Raw genomic sequence first — 17,828 nt, forward strand, 5'->3', positions numbered from 1 at the left:
GTGACCCTTATGGTTGGGTGACGAGGGTGATCACCACAAGTGCCAAGTGTGATACAATGTTGTAGGTGGCAATAGGTGGTGATTTTTGATCTTTTAAAAAGATCAACTTTGAGTATGGTATCTTGGGAAATCATGTTGAGGAGGTCACCATTGTTCGTGGAGGGCTCCTAATGGGTCACTACCATATGCGAAGGAGGCACCTCCCAAGGGAGTTGTGGCCCATTATCGCTTGGTGGTGTCCTGCATGATCCTAGACTTGGCATGTTAAGACTACTCCTAACATGACTCTCCAAAGACAACTCGGTCCTATAAGGGTAGTTCAAGATTCCACTTGTGCTCCCAAAAGTGAACTATGGTCTCATGTGAGGAATGTATTTTCCGCTTCATCCATTTATGAGGTTGGAGGGAGCCCTAATTTGGTAGAAATTCCCTAATCTTCTTTGCATTAAGCATCTCATTGATTTTACCTTGCCCAATCTACAAGTTGGGAGCCCTACCTTAGTAACTACCAATTGGGGGTTGTTAAGCATGCTTAGCTGATGCTTTTTTCCTAATTTAAAAATAAATTTGACTTGATTGGCTAAGTGTCAACACCTAAGGGCCCTTGGTCCTATTTATGGCCTTAAGGTCGATTAAAACATGCCAATTGGGCCCTTAAATTGGCCTTATCCTAAGGCCTCTTGACTACCTTGCCTTTCTATAGCTTTTAAACCTTAATTCTAAGCCCATTTTTAAATGAACAAAATATATTGATGATATTTGAATGTGTACAAGACCATGCAACTATAAATCCACCCTTAAGGTGACATGGTTTTGGAGAGCTTGGAAATGGGACTGAGATCACTATCTAATTTGCAGCTTTTGTTTCACAAAGTGGTAGCTATCTAATATGATAGAGGCATGTAGATTGATGGGCAAGGCATAGACAACTTTTAATAGTCCAAAGAGAAGGATGTTCGTAAGGGACCATAACTTTAGAAGAGCTACACTGCTCACAATCAACCAAAATTTCTTCGAGACTGATTGAACTTCCCACAATCTCCAAGGAGAATCTACTTCGAGACTCATTGAACTTCCCACAATCCTATTTAGATAGACTCTCATTTTCTGCCAAAGATGCTAGATTTCATTGCATTCCCAAAATATGTGCTTGAATGTTTCAATATGCCTTCCACAAAAGGTACAAAGAGGGGAAACCCTAATAAACTTGGAGATCTTATCTCAAGGAACTAGTTTGTTAGGAACAATCCTCTAAAGTAGAACATTAACCTTATAGGAAGGATTGGCTTTCCATGCTTCCTTAAGGCATATTTTCCAACCATTGAGAGAGGAAAGAGGCTATAATTTATTCCAAGATTCAAGAGTTCTCAACAACCACTTGGAGTTGGGTATCGACTATGATCTTAGCAGAAACCAATGATTTCTGGACCGGATTGAGAATGCAAGTGAGTTAGAGCACTCTTCAACAACTAATGTGGGCCACATGTTTTCTAGCCTAGAGAGAGTGTACCAAAGCCATTCTACTTCCTTGGCATTGAAGTTGAACTGGTAAGTAGCCCAATCAAATTTTGGGAAATGATGTCCTAGATATCCATCCATCTACACATACCTTTCTTGTAAATCCAAAGACTAAGGTTAGTACTAGTGCTTGTGGGAGAGTAATCATTAGTGTAAGCATGAGGGGTGAGAATATCTTCAAGGTCAGTGAAGGTCTGGCTTTGCCTACACCAATGCCTTGCCATAGGTTCATATAAGGCTTGTAATGCCATAGGTGTTCACATGGTATCCACATACATACCCAAACACTTCAAGGCTTGATCCCTTGTACAAAAGCACTATGACAATATGTCCAAGTGCACCAATTAATCTGCATGTGTATCTTGGACTAGTGTAGCAAAGGCTTAGAACATTAATGACTATTTGTTATAGGGGGTGCCTCTTCACCTTTTTTCACATTCCTACATAGTAAGGACTTGAGAAACTACTATGATGTCTCGAGCTTTGACTTGTATGATCTCCATGGAATAATAGTCTTCATAGATTCTATCCAACAAGCATGATCCTCACATGCCCCAAGAATAACAACACAAATGGTTAGTGCCTCAAGAGGCCATTGTGTGTCCTCGTGTTACATGATTATCATGGCTTCTTGAGTACTATGCCAACCATGGCCCTAACTTAGCTGTGGGCGTTTTGTGCTTAACTATTTTTGTTGCCTTTATTGTCACAAGATCTCTAGGTCATAGCCTAGAGCACTCGTGCAAAGTGTTGTCAATGGACTAGCTCGAGGTCATGTGAGTCAGTCGGATGGCTTAGAGCCATCATTTAGGACTAAGGTCATCATGAGATATCCACAAAGAAATGAAGAGAATATCATAGTGTGTGTAGGGTGGCAAAACACCTCAAATAAGTGAGGTGTAGCATTGTGTCCTCATGTAGCCAAGTGACTTCAAGCTTCTTAAGGCCACAAGGCCAATTGTGAGGGTGTATGCTTCTTGCGCATTTGAAATTTTAAAAGGAAAAAAGGCCTTAAGGAAATACTAAAAAAAAGAAAACATGCCATTTTAAAGGCCCTTTACTAATTTGAAGGAATCTAGGGTAAGAGGGCAAATAAACTGATGCTTCCTTAATTAGTGACAATTCTTTGTCACACCCCCATGCCAATTTAAGAATCCAAAAAGACTTCCTTTTGGGAAGAACAGATGACATGCAAACTAATGATTGGAGGGGTTAAAGATTCATAGGTTGCCAATAAATTAGGCAATAGCTACCTTTTTTTCAAGGCTTCTTACTATCACAATTTTGTGAGCAAAATTTTCAACAATCAAATTTACTTCAACAACCATCAAGAGGAAAAAACCTCATTGGTAGCATCTAACATTTTTTCCCGTAGTGCAATTGAAGCTTGCAAAGGAAGACTAAGAGGGAGAATCTCCATTGAGCGAGATTTGTATGAGATTTAAGGGGGGGTTAGTAGTTGGCACTAAATCGATCCCGTTACCCTATACTTAGATTATTGGACATTGCATTTTCTACTTATATTTAGGTATCTCTATTCAATGTCCACACTTATGTACAATAGCTCACCTTCACTTTCTCATTGGTTTTTTTTTCTAATTTCTTCTTTTTCTCTTTTAAAAAAAAACAATGATGTACATTGAGGAAAAAAGAGAGGAAATGAGATAAGAAATGAGAGAGGGCGGAGATTGTGCTGCATTGAGGGAGAACCATAGGAAATGAGAGAGGGAGAAGAAGAAAGGAAAAGGAAGAGAGACGAGAGAATAAACATGAAAGATAACAAAGAAATGGGGAAAGAGAGAGAGAGAGAGAGGGAAGGAAGGAGGAGAACGAGTAAGAAAACATAAGGGGGTGGAGAGAAATAAAGAGAGGGGCAACAAAGAAAGATAGGAAATGGGGTAGGGAGAAGAAGAAAGGAAGAGTAAGAAAGAAATGGCCGTCGCATCTACTATACTCTTGTGTTCTAAAACTGTTGAGCAATATATGAAAGGTGGGATGGTGGTGGTGGTAGTGGTAGTGGTAGTGGTAGTGGTAGTGGTAGTGGTAGTGGTAGTGGTAGTGGTAGTGGTAGTGGTAGTGGTAGTGGTAGTGGTAGTGGTAGTGGTAGTGGTAGTGGTAGTGGTAGTGGTAGTGGTAGTGGTAGTGGTAGTGGTAGTGGTAGTGGTAGTGGTAGTAGAGAAGTAGGAGTAGGAGTAGGAGTAGGAGTAGGAGTAGGAGTAGGAGTAGGAGTAGGAGTAGTAAGGTTTTATTAAAGGTATACCTTGGGTGTGTTCGACGTGTTGGGAAGGTGCGAAAGGCCTGTGTCTCCAGGCTTGATAAAGGAAAAGAGAGATTGGACTTGAAGGTGAATGAATGGTTTTCTTGACATGCTTTGCGCTACCTCCTTCTATGCTCTGCATATCGAGTCACACACAAAGCAAACAAGGTGATTAAGTCTCGTGCAATACCACAGGACGGGGAATACTCGGACATAGGGTAGCTAGTCTCTCACCCCTATGCATAGCATATTAGACTTTACATATTGTAGACCCACCCGTAAGGGGGTGAAGAGAAACAAAGAGAGGGGCAACAATGAAAGAGAGAGAAAGAAAGAAAGATAGAAAATAAGAGAGGGAGAAGAATAAAGGAAGAGGAAGAGAGAACGAGAAAGAGATAATAAAGGGGGAGAAAGAGAGAAAGGGGGAGAAAGAAAGAAAGGGGGAGAAAACCAAGACTTTAGTTTATGTTAATTTTGTTGAGTTACAAGAGAAGAAATCCATTCTCAAACAATTTAAGAAAGAAAAATAGAATTTGAACAAAAATAAATTATTTGTCATAACGTAGACCAAATGGGAAATGATGAAGGTCATGATGTTCAAGATCGTGAGGCGTATCTTAATCAGCGTGTCCCATGTCCTTGCTCTCAATGCAAGCTAGAAATTAGATGAAAACGTCGATTGTATATAGAACACATACGATGCTTTGGCGAGTTTCAATCAGAGATCATTGATCAGGAGATCTCAGACTTTGAGCAAACTGTAAGAAAAGTGTATATCAATCATGCATTGTATTCGTAAACTAATTGAACATCATATACAAAAACATTAGATGTGGCCATAAATTTTATTAGAGGGAGGTGACGTCTCATCCCAAGGAGGAGTGCACCTATTGTGGCCAGATAGAAGAGTTCGTGGGCGTCTGATGGATGGAGTGCCTAACACCACAACAAAAACGAGTCATAAACGCGCAAAGTCGGGTGCGTCTATCATTGCGTCTATATGCGCGTGTAAAAGAGTGTGTAAATAGACACGAATTTTGCATCTATATATCCCTACAGATAGACTCGAATATAGACGCGTTTTCAGATGCATAATTATTAAATCACTTGAAATTGGACTTAATATAATTAAAAAATGAGAGTTAATAATTATTTTTGCATTGCTCTCTAATGAATGGCAGTTCCTCTAGTTGACAAGCCTAATATAACTAACTAGGAGCAAGCGACACAAACCTTATTATACAATTAGTAGCAAGCATTGCATGTATCTCGTAATTTCTCTACTTGAAGAAGATAAAAAATACTTCCTTTTTATTATGGAAAATTCAATTTAGCTTTAAACTTGACTATTGATTCTTGAGTATGCACATGTGCATATGATATTTTTCATAGAATTAAGAATAGACATTGAATCATTAAGTGAATTAAGTATGTTACAGTGAATGATCCATCTCATCTTTAATGAGATCAGCCCTTGCTAAACTATCTACTTCTAGGTCTATGTTACCAAGAGATAACGAAACAAATAAGTCTATCCCACTATCAGATGTGTTGCTATATTGCTCAATAAATTCATCATCATCAACCACATTATTGTCCTCTTCTGCGTTTCCTTGAACATCCTCGTGAGGTTCATCTTGTACTATATCACGCATATCATCCATTATGTCATCATGTACATCATCATTAATTGTTGGATTGTCATCTGCTATCTCTATGTCGGTAGTATTACCATATATTGGTAGTCTTTATCGTCTTTCCATAGTCGTGGTTGAGAGGGATCCACTTCAGCAAGATATTCAAAGATATAAACAAGGGATGATTGCACTAACCAACCCTCAGCCATGCTTCCCTCAGGCCGTGCTTTTTGCCTCACAAAATCTTTCAAGGTTTTCATGAAGCGCTCAAGAAAAAACATCCACCTTGCATGAACTGCCCCACAAAGTGCGATCTCTTCAATCAAATGTATGAGTAAATGTAATTGAGTAGTCAAAATGGAGCGATGAAAAATTTTCTCCACCAAACAAACCACCTCAACAAATAATACTCAAGCATCTTGCAATGTGTTTGGATCAATTTCCTTCAAGCTCACGTATCTGTGAGGATGTATTTGACAATTGTTTATTTTTGTGTAGAAATTCAAAGAGGTTCACTATATGATGTATGCAATATATAATGAAAAAATACAATGTATACACATCTCACAAGCTCTCCCATCTTGTAAATGATATCACGTACATCTTTGGATACAAAATGTGATATGCTAGTAGGAAGTACGAACTGAATGTAAATAATATTCATAGATCAAATGATTAGTTGAGAAAAAAATCATTATACCCCAAAGTTTACACATAGTTACTCCATTAATTACTATATTCATGGTTAGAGATACCCTTACTTGAATCATTTTGTGCCAATTGTGGGACTTCAAACCAGATAGTTGCTCCACACCTCTTTTCTTTTTCATTATGAAGGCTCCTTTAAGACATCTCATATATCCTGTGGGTGTTCGAAAGCTATATATCTGTTCCTTCAGTATTTTTTCCTCATTCTTTGACAACATCCAAGGTGCATGGGGTAGCTCAATCTTTCATCTGGGTCCAATGCGTGGCCAGGCTCGTCTCATGCAACCAATGTTACGTAAATCCTCCCTTACATTGACTGAATCACGAGCCCCTATCAAGTGATCCCATAATGTAGATACAACATTTTTGAATATGTGCATGGGGTCTAACAGGAGATTGATCTTGAGTTCAGTCCAATACGAAAAATGAAAAAATATAGAGAACCTAACAAACAAATAATATATTATGTAAACAATTCATCATACTAAATACTTTAAAGTCAATCAAGAGAAATATACTTCTTACTAACTTGTGCCTAGTGGAGGGTGGTTGTCGACATTAATCCATCTCTACTTCCAATCTCGAATGGTTAGAGATTGTGGAGTCATTCCATTAGTAGGGAGAACATATTTGGGATGGTGAATAGGAAGAAATCGATAATGATTGTCATAGATAACCTTCTTTAAACGTGCCGACCTAGAGGAAACTAGAGAGGGATTGCAAATAGGGCATGCATGATATCCTGATGTGGTTAAACCTGAACAAACAAGTGAATTAATAACATGCAATTGATTCAAGTCTTTAATTTCAAATATAGAGTTATATACATGTACCTGAACACTCTCCATATCCTGGAAAGCCATGCATGGTCCACAACAACATGGCCTTCAAAGTGAAATCTCTAGAGGATGCAGATGCACTTGTATCTTGCACCTCAATACCTTCCCATAACATTTCTAACCCTTCAATCAAAGGCTCTAAGTAAATGTCCATGTTTTTTACCTTGTGCTTTCTAGGAATTAGAAGGGACAACATTACATGTCCCTTTTTAATTACCATGGATGGAGGAATATTATAGTTCACCAATACCATTGGCCATACACTGTATGATGTGCTTTTGATGCCAAATGGATTGATTCCATCCATACCTATACCAAATCTCAAATTTCTTGGCCCTTCTTTGAAAACGGGCCACAAATTGTCTATATGTTGCCATGCCGGTGTGTCTGCAGGGATCCTCCATTTTCCATCACTTGAACGATGACTAGCATGCCATGACATGAGCTTTCCAATAGACTTACACTTGAACATAAGTTGAATACGTGGAATAATCGAAAAATGTCACAAAACCTTACCAGGCACATCCATTGACTTCATCTCCACTTCGTATCTTGATTCACCACAGGACACTCTCGTGTGAACTCATGAATCCCACAAAATAAGACATAATCATTCAAATCCTAAGGGTCAGCGATTCTCGAATGATTGGGGATGCACAAAAGTGAGGGATTTGCTTCACAACAAAAGATCCCACCTCATGACACGCGCCAGGGAGTCACTATGGAGACAAGAGGAGGGGCGTAGAGCCTATAGCCAACCACCTGTGTGCCACCACATAGAGTGAAAGAAAGCCAAGAAGAAAGCAGCAAAGAAAGTGAAGAGTCGCCAACATGCAGAGGCACGACGCATCCAAATGGAAACTATGGGATCGTTGCATTACAGATCGGGCGGTAGAGAGTCGTGGGAGGCAGAGTTTGTAAGTATATTTTGATTTCTAGTTTTTTAAAATTTATATTTTTAAAAATTCTTTATATAATTTGTTCTAATACATTGTGTCTCATAATTGTTTGTATATCATAATTTTTTTGCAGACTACTATTATTGGTAGGATACCTACTCCTAGAGAGATAGGTTACCATCGAGGCCATAACCGCGTAGCCACATGGCTTCACTTCTATGAGGAGGGTCTCATCAATGAGAAGCAATACAACCGGGCTATGAGGATTCGATAGCCAACGGAGGTATGTTTTGCTTACTTTTCTATTAATTATAACGTTTTCTTTGCAATTATACGTAAGCCTTGATCTTTTGTGTATGTAGGCGAACCCCGATGTGGAGCATAGTGAGGAGGGGGATAGTAATGCCAGTAGCGATGGTGGTGCTAGCGAAAATGTTTCTTCTTTAGATTCGTAGAGGAGCACCATACCTCCTCTATGGCCTATTGTTTGCGGCCATGCTTTAGGTCGCAAGCACTTAAACTCCCCATGTAAATGCGTTTTATATATAAGAAATACATGGATTTTTGTTTTCAATTCTCGTGCCTCCAAATCCATTGTGTTTTTCCTAAATGCACAATTTGATGTATGGGAGGGGGGAAAAAAACCAAAGAGCATGTCGTTGCAAAGCAACCACATGCTCTCTGGTTTTTCTTTCCAATTTAGTGCTTCACGTCTATTTGAACGTCTAAATTGCAAAAAATGAGCGTCTAGACTCGTGTCTAAAATGCAGAGTACTCGCGCCCATAGATGCGCTATATAATTTAAATTAATAAAAAGAAATTAAATCTATTATTTAAAAAAATGAGATTTTTAGTTTTGCAGTCGCATCTACTAGCGCACGTAAAAGCACGTATGTGCACATGTCTATGTGCCCATCTAATCTTCCAAGTAGACGCACTTTTAGATGCACAAAAGAAATTAAATAAATAATAATTTTTATTTTCGTGTGTGTGTTTATTTATGCATGTATATGCGCGTCAAAAGCATGTCTATTGGTGCGTGTGGATTTCCTTATACACACGACTATAGACACGAAATGGTACACGCTCATTTAGATAGGCTAATAGACGCGCCCGTAAGATTATCTCTCAATTCAAAAATCGCGTCTAAGAGCGCATCTAAGAGGCCTTTTTGTTGTAGTGTAAGACAATCCACCACTTGAAAGGCACTACCCGGTCTATACTGCCACTACCAGAGGAGGCATGTAGCCTTTCAAACTTTCCTACAATCTTGGAGCTTGAGATGGAGGCAATGATAGATGCATTGATGACCATGGATACCGAGACATCTGATCTTCTTAGAGAGGAAACATCCATACCATTATATGATGGGTGTCGAGTATCTTACATAAAGACGTTGCTTGCACTGCTAAGTATGTAAGAAAAATACGGGTGGAGCGATGCCAGTGTGACCGAGTTGTTCAGGTACCTTCTACATATGCTTCCTTAATTTCTTTTCAGTATCATTATTAAAAACAATTGTGCTTTTTCAAGGTGTTTAATGATTTCTTTTCAGGTTGCTAAAGTATCATATATTACCACTTACAAATAGCATGCTTGAGTCTCTTGAGGATGTGTGACATGTTTTACGAAAGCTTGGCATGGACTACAACAACATCCATGCATGTGTCAATGATTGCATATTGTTTTGAGGAGAGTATGAGAGTGTGGTGCTCATAGGTATCGACACGACTTGCAAGAGCAAACCATTCCTTAGAAAGTTCTTATACACTTTCCAGCTATCCCCTATATACATCACATGCTTTGTACGTCGAGCTTGGAGAGCTTGACAATGTGGCATGCACAGAATAGATCCATAGATGGAGTCCAATGAATACTCGGGGAAGTTACTATATGTATATCCTCTACATCACGTGCATTCAAGGCCTATTTATAAAAATCCTTATCTGTGAATTTGTCTTGATTAAAATCAAATCCTTTTCTATTCAATTTGTAAATAACCCCTTCACATTACATCCTTCTATATATAAAAAATGTAAAAAAATGGTATTAAAAAATACATTATTTTAAACCCACGTGATGCACACATATATTTATGAGTAACTTACCCGAGAATGAATATCAACAAATTCACCCGCATGGAGCCACATTGACTCTATCTTTCCAAGGAATCTTCGAATTGGTCTTGCTATGGATGGCATGAACCCATTCGGTCTCCACGCAACCTCTTACAGTGTGTGGCCTATAGTCCTTGTTAACTACAACATCCCACCATGGCTTTCTAGGAAGAAAGGACACCTAATCCTTAGCTTGCTACTTCTTGGCCACTACAAAGTAAAGAATATGGACGTCTATCTCTGTCCATTAGTCGATGAGCTTAAGATCTGATGGAAGGAGGGGGTCGTCATGGAATATATAAGCAAGCATGATGGTCGACGGTCCGCCAATATTTGAGCCATTCTCATACGGACCATGCATGACTTTCTAGGATTCAAGGAGTGCTCAGGTAAGTAGACTTCCATTCTTGTTGGTAATATCTATCATAGCTCATTCGAGTTTGTATTCACACGATAAAGGTGTTGGTCACCTCAGGTTATCATGCATGTCCATTGTGTGGGCCACAACTACACTCCCGAAGGTCACGAACCATGAAGAAGATGGTATATCAAGGACATGCTATTTTCTTGCCAGAGGATCACGAACTAAGGGAAGGTTTCTTGGATGACCTCTAGTAGGAATGGATGTCCAAAGTTGGTACGAGCTGAAAATGGTTCACACAGAGTCGCATCCAAACAAAATGCAACGGTTCAGTTTTCTACAAGTTGTCGTATTGGACCTAGTTACAAATCAACCACTTGTTGGATTCCATGCATATATTCAAGAATGTGGGCAGCTTACTATGGGACCACATCACAGGAAACAGAGACACTGTAGGGGCACGAATGGATTTGAAGGAGGTAGGCAAGATGGAGGCACTTTGGCCGCATTAGTTCACTGTTGATGGTTGCTTGCAACTACCTTGCACTCCTCGGGTTTTTTTCACTAAAGAAGAGCACCTTGTGAAGCAAATTATCAAGTCTATTCGCACTCTGATGGGTATGATGCGTTCTCTCAGATCGGTGTTTTCTAAAGCTGACCAATTATCAGGGCTAAAATCCCATGATTTACATAAGATATGTCAGGTTTGTACTACGAATGGATTGTAAGTGGCCTGCATATTTTGCTATTTGGAGTGTAGTCGTTGTTCGTTAGGGTTCTTCATTTGTGGCAGTTTGTACTATCGATCACAATCGTAGGATGCCTCACTTTTGAAATAAATGGGGCAATTTATAGGTTATCAAAATTAGTGCAATGGATATCACAGAAGGATATCAATACATCCTCTACTGAATCCGCAAGGTGGAGAGCAGTGGAGATAGTCTATCTCTTTGAGAAGTACCTACCTACCAGCATGCTCGCGATACAAACCCACCTCCTAGTGCAGCTTGTAGATGAAGTGGAGATTGTGGGACCTGTCCATACGTGATGGATGTTCTTCTTGGAGTTTTTCTAGAGTTGCGTCACTTGTGGGATTTGTTACACATATGGGGACGTCTACTCCGATCACTCTAGCTTTTACTCAATCATTCGTATGTGGCACCCTTATGGGTGCTACTCCGAGAGATACCACCCTCGTGGGTATGCCAGATATACACAGGTCTCCTAGATATGCCTAGGAGCGTGGTCGCAGGTGGGAGAGAACACATCTTAGACATACTCCAGAGGGGTATAGATACCTTGTAGATGATAGAACATGAGCCGTCATCATGAATGATGAGGGGAGGAGGGTGATGGCTCGTATGAGAAAGTTGTGCCAATAAGTTTTTTGACACAATTTCTTGGATCATTTGAAGAACATACCGGAGGGGAGCAACGAATACATAGTAGCATCCTTGCATGACAATTTTCGGTACCCACCGTAGTATATAGGTTTTCCACAGGCTAGATGATGGAGTGCATGCATGCATACATGTCACATAGAGGATCTGACACACGCAAGGCACTTAAGACTCAGGCCTCAAAGTCCAAGTGGCTAGATGCATATGGTTGGCACCGACTCAAGGAGGAGGCTACAAATTCTTTAGGATGTTAGAGACAGCAGCGCAAGGTGGCGAGGGCATGATTGGAGGTAGGAGTGGTATATCATCATAGGAGTGGCAGCCACATGACTTATCCAGAGGACTTTGTAAGTTATTCTTTTGTTCTTCTCGCTTATTTTTTTAAAATATCACTTGTATTGACCATTGTGTTTCTAACAATTGTATTTCATTTTCTTTGCAGCACTTCATTACAAACTGCAATGCCATTGGTCTATAGACTGGATATGCAGAGATACACGGTATCATTGCATTGATCAATAGATTTTATGCACTTGACGGCCTAGTAAGTCACTCATCTTTCTTGTCCATAGTTACTAATTTTAATTAAAATGCATTATTATATGGTGGAATAATATGTAGTTGTTTCTTTTTTTGCAGAGTCCATTTGGTTCTCCTTTGCGACAGAACCACCTTTCGGATAGCAAGGATCTATAGCTTGCGCTTGGATCTGTGGAGCGCACATCCTCTTCTATTTTGGTCTTGTGATTTATGTATGCATTTTCTATACACTATGTTATTATCATCCTTTGTATCTTGCCATGATTCCATGAGCGCTTTCATTAAGCGATCTTGTATTTATTTTATATATCATTCTTGTGGATCCAAGTATACTTTACCTTCATTTTGACGACCATTGTACACTTTACTATAACCCTTTTTTATATGGCCCAAATACAGCACATAGTGCTACATGTGCTACCCTGCCACCAACTTTTTTCTTCTCTATAGCCGTCACTATTAGTGTCGCAAATTTACTTACACGTGTTGCTATTATCCTCGTAGTTTGCATTGCAAACCGTTGCTATTTGCGTTGCATTTGTGATGTAAGTAGCGATGTCGATAGTGACAATTCTATGGCGTCGCTAATACTGACGTGTTTAGCAATGACGGGGGAAATTTTTTTTGTGAACATTTTCGTCGCTTTAAACATCGATATGAGGCCTATATCTTGTAGTGAAATGCACCATAGGATAGTCATCGTAAAAAATCATTAACTCAAAATGTCACTTATGTGATGAAAATCATACACATTGCATAAGGGATACATTCTAGTTTGCAAATAATGTTGTGAACATTGCAGGATCCATCTTTATACATTTTCAAACTTTTAGCGTGTATATGATATCACACTTGGCCGCATATGTGACACTCGTAACATAAGTCACATAGTGCCACACCAACCATTTTCCCACATTCTCCCTCCATCACAAAATCCCCCAATCTCTTGCAGTGATCCAGTCACCCAGAGAAACCTAGCAATGGAATATTTCTTCCACAAAGCAAATCATGGTTAGATCATTTGTTGACCTTGACAATCAGAGAGTAGGTAATCTATTTAGATATCTTGTACATATAGTTTTCAAGGTTTGAGATCTTCATATATTTATCGATTAACCTTGTAGTATGATACATTCTTTTTACTTTCATGATGAGATGACATTATACATAGCTCTATTTTGATTTTATCTCATAGGAAAATTTTGACTTTGAAAATACTAATATTTCTTTCTTTCTTTCATCTTTCTCTCAATTGTAACGAAGAAACAAGAAGCAAAGAATGAAAAGAGCTTGATTTCACAATTGATAAACATGAAAATCAACTTTTCCATTCACTTTTTAGTTTTTAAACATAGGGAATACAATTAGAGATTTTACCCAAGGTTGGGAACCCTATATACTTTTGAGGATTATTGGTTGGTCCCTTTTAATATTCAAGGTCTACCATAGAGAATAACATTAGAAAATCCTTTTAAAAACTCTTACAGCATTGGGAAATCCCCCCATAGAGAATAGCTAATGGAATCAAGGTCTACCACTAGGAGTGTTAAAGGAATGACTAGTCCTTGTAGTAGCTAGTGTTCAGTTCTCCATTAAATTTGTGGTTATAAAGGGAAGCAACTATGAATATTTGCTCTAGCAGCGTTGAATGCAAGATGCAAGACCACTAGCACTCTTACGAAACATGAAGGGCCAACTTATATTGAAACAAAAGGCTAGAAGACCACTCTAACACATCAAGATGCAAGTTCTTGCATGTTCAGAGAATATTGAAATTTCCCTTCTACTTTGAAATTACTTGAGAAGTATATCCCTTGCCCCAATATGAGCAAGGCTAGATACACTTCCTTGCAACTCTAGACCATCCATTTACAAAATAAGGAGTAAAAGGAGTAGAAAACAATGAGCTTAAAGAGGAGTAAAGATCCCATTGCACATATACTCAAACCTCGCATGTATCATTTTTGTGTTGTGGACAATAACATTATCTCATTGTAACAAGAAATGTATAATTGATGTCGTATTCTTATTGACTCATGCGAGGGAGGAATTAGGGCTGGGAGACTCTTAATGGATCAAGAATCTCTTCACAAGTTGAATGAGACTTGAAGGTTGCACTTGAGTATATGGTAGTATCTATCAAGACCATCACAATGATATGAATTGGACAACGATTACATCATCAAGGTTTGAATGACTTTCTAAGTCTTAGCATATGGGGTCAAAGAGAAATTCAAAGGGCGGTGTAGAGTGTGAGCACAATTCTCTATGAGATAAAAAAAACAAGTATGCTCAACCACACAGTGGGCAACCTCTTGATGCATGCCGTTTGGATGTTCCAATCAAATACATCTTAGTGTGTTTTGATCTTATTAGCTAGCTCTTCTCCTTATCAAAAGACAATGTGGGAAAACCTATTTCTTAATGTATTACTTGAGGTCCAAGTCTAGTCACACCTTATAAGACCAATAGAGAGAGTTGTTTCTTTCACATCTAAGAAGTAACTATTCTTCTTGGGGATGTGATTAGAATACCAATAGACATAGTCTTTAATTTCACATTTAGGTGGCAAATATATGAAATAGGATTTGGATGGGTCCCACTTTACATATAGGCATACCATCTGAATGATTCATGTATACAACATTAAACTAACCCTAAATTCAAGACATAATAAGAGTAAATTCAGAACTTGTGCTAAAGGTTCTTTACTTAGTATGTGCCAAAACATGCAACATTAGAAAACATGGGTTTTTCCTAACAATTGACCAAAATCAGGGAAAAATGCACACATGCATCTGCCAAAGAGTGGAACCATGTATGCTACAAGATTTTGCTTAATCATGAGTTTAATTGTAGACAATGAGTTGCCAACCTACAAGAGGCTTTTTCTCAAATATTGTTAGCCTTGGGTCGACATCTTACAAACTTGGGACGCCAAAAACTCAACCTATTGCTTGTGGAGACCTCACCTTAACCCATGCCGAACTTTCCCACAATGAACCTCATAGAGGTAGTCCTATAAGTTCTGAATGAGCTCCATAAACAACTTGTTGCTCAACCATGTAAGATGTTGGTAGCTAGTATCCCTACAATTCATTCGTTTTACTTGAAATATTCAATGGTAACTTGAAAGCCAACTCTTAGGCTTATGTAAAGGGAATAAACTAAAGCTTCTAAAAATTTTCTATAGAGAGACATGCATCAAGAGTAGCATGTATACCAAATAATTGATAGGCTTGGAAACATGCAACCATGTTTAAATCACTACATACACATATCATAATGACTCTTGGCATAAACCACATCACTAAACATGAACCAATCACAAACCTAGCTCGATTGTTAGGTCTAGAAGTTCCTATGCTTATCAATCATTAGAACATCATGTGTATCCTAAGTCTAGGTAAGAAGGACTCTCACAAACCACAAACATTGCTATGTCAAACTAATCTTAAGATGCTAGAATTGTGAAATGGCATAAGCATAGTATTGAACCTAGCCAGATATTGTGCCCTTAATTCAATGAGCAGTTCACATTATTATACTTGGCCACTTTTCCATGTGGCATTCAACATATGATTATACCTATGCCATAGTAGAGACTATAGAAATCGAGGGGACATTCACACAAATATACATGACTTACTACTCTGAGTCATTTGACAATGCAATGATTGTGAAGGTTGCACTCAATGCATCTTTGATATGTTGCTTGTTGAAAATTAGGCCTTGAGTGTAGACATTTTAACTTGAGAGTGGAAGCAAATCTTGCATGGCATGAAAATGAATAGAAAACGAGACACACATGGAGCAGAATTCAAAATTTTCAAGCTTCTCTGTAAATATCATTTTGTTTGTACAATGTTGGAGGATACAGATTGTGCCAGGATGAGCACATTTTTGTATATGTATATTGAGACCCATTTCTAACTCATTTATAATGGGTCATGCCTATCTACTTTTCCAATCCATGTGGTTGTTAGACTTGGTGATGAGACCTTGGCGGCCACATTGGCTAGAGGTGGTGGGCGTCGAGAAAAGCAATGCGTCCATCGATGAGCCGCTTTGAGAGGTTGCTGACCTGTTGGAGAAGCATGGCCATGGACAACTGAAGGTTAGAGCAACACTTTGTGAGGTTATCAATGGCAAGGCCCAAGTTGACTTGCAGATGATGGTCATTGGTGTGACAGGCGACTCCAAGGATTTGATGGAGTGCATGAAGGGAGCTGTGGAGAGTGTCAAGTTGATGGGATAGGCTTTGCGATGTCGATTGTTCTGTGAAGGATTGAGTGATGATGTTCTGTTGGAGTCGTCGGAGACGTGCGAGCGAAAGTGGTAACGGTTGGTTGGTGCTGGTTGTCGACACGGTAGCACATCTGGCGAGTACCTTCTTCGCTGTAGCACGATCTTTGGAGGTGGACTGGGTAGTTGCGATGCCCAGAATACTCGTGACAAACACCAAGAGTGTGACGCGTTCCTTAGCATTCAGACGTTGTATGGCCGATCTCTTGGCGAGGAGGGCGATGCATGACGGGAGGAGTGCGGAGCGCTGATGGATGAGGGTGTTGCCTGAGCGCAACAAGCTTGACAGCCTGCACCTTGCACGTAAGGACATGACGCATGATAATCCTGAACTGTTGGAGATGTAATGCTTAAGCCCCTGCTCAACAGAAGCGAGATAGTCAAGAATCTGAGCTGTGGCCTCCTTGAGAGAGTGACAAACATCTAGAAAAGCCACGTCTCCAGCCACGTCATGTGGAAGATTATGGCCGCTGTTGATCGATGACATGGATGAGCTAGTAGTGGTGTGTGTGGAGACGAGCACAGCCATGCCATCCAGGAGCCAGTTGAGGCTGAGATACTGAGGCGAGCCGGCACTCAAGTGCTGGAGGCGCTCAGCCAGCAGATGATCAGCATCCACTGTATTACTAGCTACATGGCTAGCTGATGTTGAGGATGAGGACGTCGACGTTGACGACACCGGCATATGCTCGACGATATCTTCATTGTCATCGGTCAGATCGAGCGCATGAACACGGGCGGCGTGCAGCTGATTCTGCTTGGAGCGCTGGGAGAAGGAGCTAGAGAGGGAAGCGAGGAGCGATGTGGCACCCATCTGAGAGAGAGAGAGAGAGAGAGAGAGAGAGAGAGAGAGAGAGAGATCCAATGACGACTTGACGCCCTGGGCTAGTCGATATGTCTCTTAATATGGACAGGCCGACAGCTAGTGGTGTAATTTCATACTAATATGGACATGTGAAGGGGAACGCCCCTGCCGCGATCCAGAGAGCAGCGCCAGCGCTTACATTATAGAAACACATGAATTCGAACGTGATTCGTGAACATTCCTTCCCCCGTGCCGGACACAAAGCTCACTCACTCCCTCTCTCTCTCTCTCTCTTTGCTTTCTGCGCCTGTCCGGCAGCCTCAGGGCACGGCTTTACTAATCATATCCGTATCCGGATACAGCTAGCGCGACCCGCTCGTCATCGTATACTTATCAAATATCCACCTGCACCCTCGATATTGGCCTGCCTCATGAATGCCTC

General features: G+C 39.9%; 1 protein-coding gene across 1 annotated transcript; it reads right to left on the reverse strand.

The window, feature by feature from the left end:
* Window positions 1–16,127: 16,127 nt before the first annotated feature.
* Window positions 16,128–17,553, reverse strand: LOC148015140 (uncharacterized). The gene has a single exon (XM_087665758.1). It carries the CDS (start codon window positions 17,393–17,395, stop codon window positions 16,295–16,297), a length of 1,101 nt encoding a protein of 366 aa, XP_087521884.1. The 5' UTR covers window positions 17,396–17,553; the 3' UTR covers window positions 16,128–16,294.
* Window positions 17,554–17,828: the final 275 nt, after the last annotated feature.

This window comes from Lygodium microphyllum, chromosome 24, assembly GCF_053477565.2.
Source record: "Lygodium microphyllum isolate KBCC chromosome 24, Lygodium_microphyllum_v1.1.10, whole genome shotgun sequence".
NCBI classification, from domain to species: Eukaryota; Viridiplantae; Streptophyta; class Polypodiopsida; order Schizaeales; family Lygodiaceae; genus Lygodium; species Lygodium microphyllum.

Coding starts and splice junctions, on each gene's coding strand:
- LOC148015140 (XM_087665758.1), bottom strand. CDS start 17,395: ATGGGTGCCACATCGCTCCTCGCTTCCCTCTCTAGCTCCTTCTCCCAG.